This window comes from Pocillopora verrucosa, chromosome 3 (assembly GCF_036669915.1).
Source record: "Pocillopora verrucosa isolate sample1 chromosome 3, ASM3666991v2, whole genome shotgun sequence".
Lineage (NCBI taxonomy): Eukaryota > Metazoa > Cnidaria > Anthozoa > Scleractinia > Pocilloporidae > Pocillopora > Pocillopora verrucosa.
Genome location: NC_089314.1, coordinates 18255514 through 18258013, shown reverse-complemented (window position 1 = coordinate 18258013; position 2500 = coordinate 18255514). Strand labels below are relative to the sequence as shown.

The following is a 2500-nucleotide window of genomic DNA, read 5'->3' as shown; positions in this document are numbered from 1 at the left end:
CATGCTAGTAGCAGTAGCAGTGACAGTGGCAGACAAGCTGGATGACCTTGTTGAAAAATTCAGCCAGTGGAAAGCAATTCGAGTGACCGCATGGAAAATCCGTTTCACCCAAAATTCTTGCTCCAAGAAGACCAAGAGGTTGGAGGGACCGCTAACTGCAGACGAAACAAAGAAAGCAGAACTCTTTTGGGTGAAGTGAGTGCAGGCGCAAGCTACTGCTGATGGGCGATACCAAGAAGACAAGCTGCAGCTGAATCTACAGAAAAATGAAGATGGAGTACTGGAATGCCGTGGCAGAGTTCAGGACCACTACCCGATATTCCTACCAGATGGACAACGGTACACTGAGAAGTTAGTGGCCCAGGCCCATGTTGCAGTGCTGCATGGGGGAGTTGGGAGTACGATGGCAAAAGTACGAGAGCACTACTGGGTGCCACGCCTGAGAAGATTAACTAAAAGGATCGTGAAGTCTTGCCATGGATGTCAGCGGTTCAGGGCGCAGGCCTATACCTCTCCTCCCCCAGGGAACCTCCCAAGGGATCGCACAGTGGGTCAAACACCCTTCCAAGTTGGAAGTGGAGTGGACTTTGCAGGACCGTTGAGGTACCAGAAGAGATCAAAAACTGAAGGAAAGGCATACATCCTACTATATGCTTGCAGCCTTACATGTGCTGTGTATGTAGACCTTGTGCCAAACCTTGAGACCACTGAGTTCATTAGAAGCTTGAAGTGCTTCATCGCCCGACGTGGGAGACCGCAGCGAATCTACTCCGACAATGGTAAAACATTTGTCAGTGCATCCAAATGGATTGAGCAAGTAATGAAAGATGAGAGGATCTATGGGTTCCTCGCCCAGCAGGGGATCGAGTGGAAATTCAATCTCAGTTGTGCGCCCTGGTGGGGCGTCCAGTTGGAAAGATTGATCGGGCTGGTTAAAGGATCCTATACAAGCCTATTGGGAATGGATTGCTGTTGTGGAACGAACTCCAAGAAGTGGTGCTAGATGTGGAAGTTGCCCTTAATAACAGGCCACTAGATTATGTGGAGGATGCCATCGAGCTGTCCATCCTTACCCCAAGTTCTCTATTGCACATGCAACCGAATGCACTGCCAGAATTGGAGCCAAACCACATCCAAGACTATGACCTCCGAAAGCGTGCAAAGTACTTGGGCAAGTGTAAAGATGTAGTGTGGTCCCGCTGGACCAAAGAATACCTGAGGGGGCTCCGGGAGAGACACCGCCTAAAGCACAAGGGTGACAATGCCCATCCAGCAGTAGGAGATGTGGTTATCATCAAGTCCGATGAAAAGAACCGTGCTCAATGGAAGTTGGGCGTGGTGATCAACTTGATAATTGGTCGAGATGGTGTGGTCCGAGGAGCAAAGCTACGCACTCCCAAGTCAGTCATTGAACGCCCACTGCAGCATTTGTATCCTCTTGAGCTTACCTGTGACATGACAATGGCACCAGCAGCTCTGAACCCTACTGTACCAGCCTTTAGACCACGAAGAAATGCCGCAGTTGCTGCTAGGGCTCGTATCCAGGAACTTGCTCAAACGGATGATCAAGACTAGAGAGAGTGTTTTTATTTTCATTCATCATGGTTTTCATTTATCATTGTGTACTGATCAGGTTAAGATAGCCTCTAAGACATTTGCTGTCTCGAGAGAAATAGGGGGAGAGTGTTAGGAAATGGACTGCGTGACTGTCACGCTGTGAAATTGAACTTTGTTCCTTTTGTTCTAGTTACCTAGGGATAAGCTGTAATCACGTGGTGTAAGTTTAGGTTTTCAAAACCATGTGCGAGTTGACATGTGATCTAGCGATTGTAATTTTTCTCTGTGCTGGGACAATAAAAATATAGTGAAGTGATTCGAGTCCGTTGGTCGATTTAACGTGAATATTATCGGGAAAATCTCTTGTGTTAGAAGCAATCGGAAGATTCCTGACAACCTAGACATATCTATTCTTCCCTCTCTGACAAAGAGGTAATTGATGGGGAGATATCTAAACTACTTTTAAAAGGGGTTATTGAGAAAACATGCCACACAGGGAACGGATTTGTATCCAATGTGTTTGGGAGACCCAAAAAGGATGGCACCTACCGCATGATTCTTAATTTGAGATCTCTTAATGAATTTGTGGACTACCAGCATTTTAAAACGGACAATATTCTTACTGCACTCAAACTCATGTGGCCAAAATGCTTTATGGCATCAGTAGACCTTAAGGATGGCAACTATTCTGTCCCAATAGCATCAGAAGACAGGACATTTCTTAAGTTTGAGTGGGAAGGAAATTATTATCAATACACTTGTCTGCCAAATGGCTTGGCATGTGCCCCTAGGCTGTTCACTAAAATCCTTAAACCCATTTATGCTCACTTACACTCTGTGGGCCATGTCAGTATGGAGCATATTGACGATTCATTTCTTGTGGGATATACTTGCAGTGCCTGCGAACAAAACATCCAAAACACAGTCAAATGTTTTGATAGTC

General features: G+C 46.1%; 1 protein-coding gene and 2 pseudogenes across 1 annotated transcript; all 3 read left to right on the top strand.

Moving 5' to 3' along the window:
- LOC136279624 (uncharacterized) overlaps positions 1–456 on the top strand; it is a 13017-nt pseudogene extending 12561 nt beyond the window's left edge.
- A 636-nt stretch (positions 457–1092) lies between these two features.
- On the top strand, positions 1093–1575 carry LOC131794226 (uncharacterized). The gene has a single exon (XM_059111741.2). The coding sequence runs from the start codon at positions 1093–1095 to the stop codon at positions 1573–1575; it is 483 nt and encodes a 160-aa protein (XP_058967724.2).
- An 834-nt stretch (positions 1576–2409) lies between these two features.
- Positions 2410–2500, top strand: part of LOC131794227 (uncharacterized) — a 764-nt pseudogene continuing 673 nt past the window's right edge.

What these genes read in the sequence shown, in the direction of transcription:
- LOC131794226 (XM_059111741.2), top strand. Translation starts at nt 1,093, where the DNA reads ATGCAACCGAATGCACTGCCAGAATTGGAGCCAAACCACATCCAAGAC.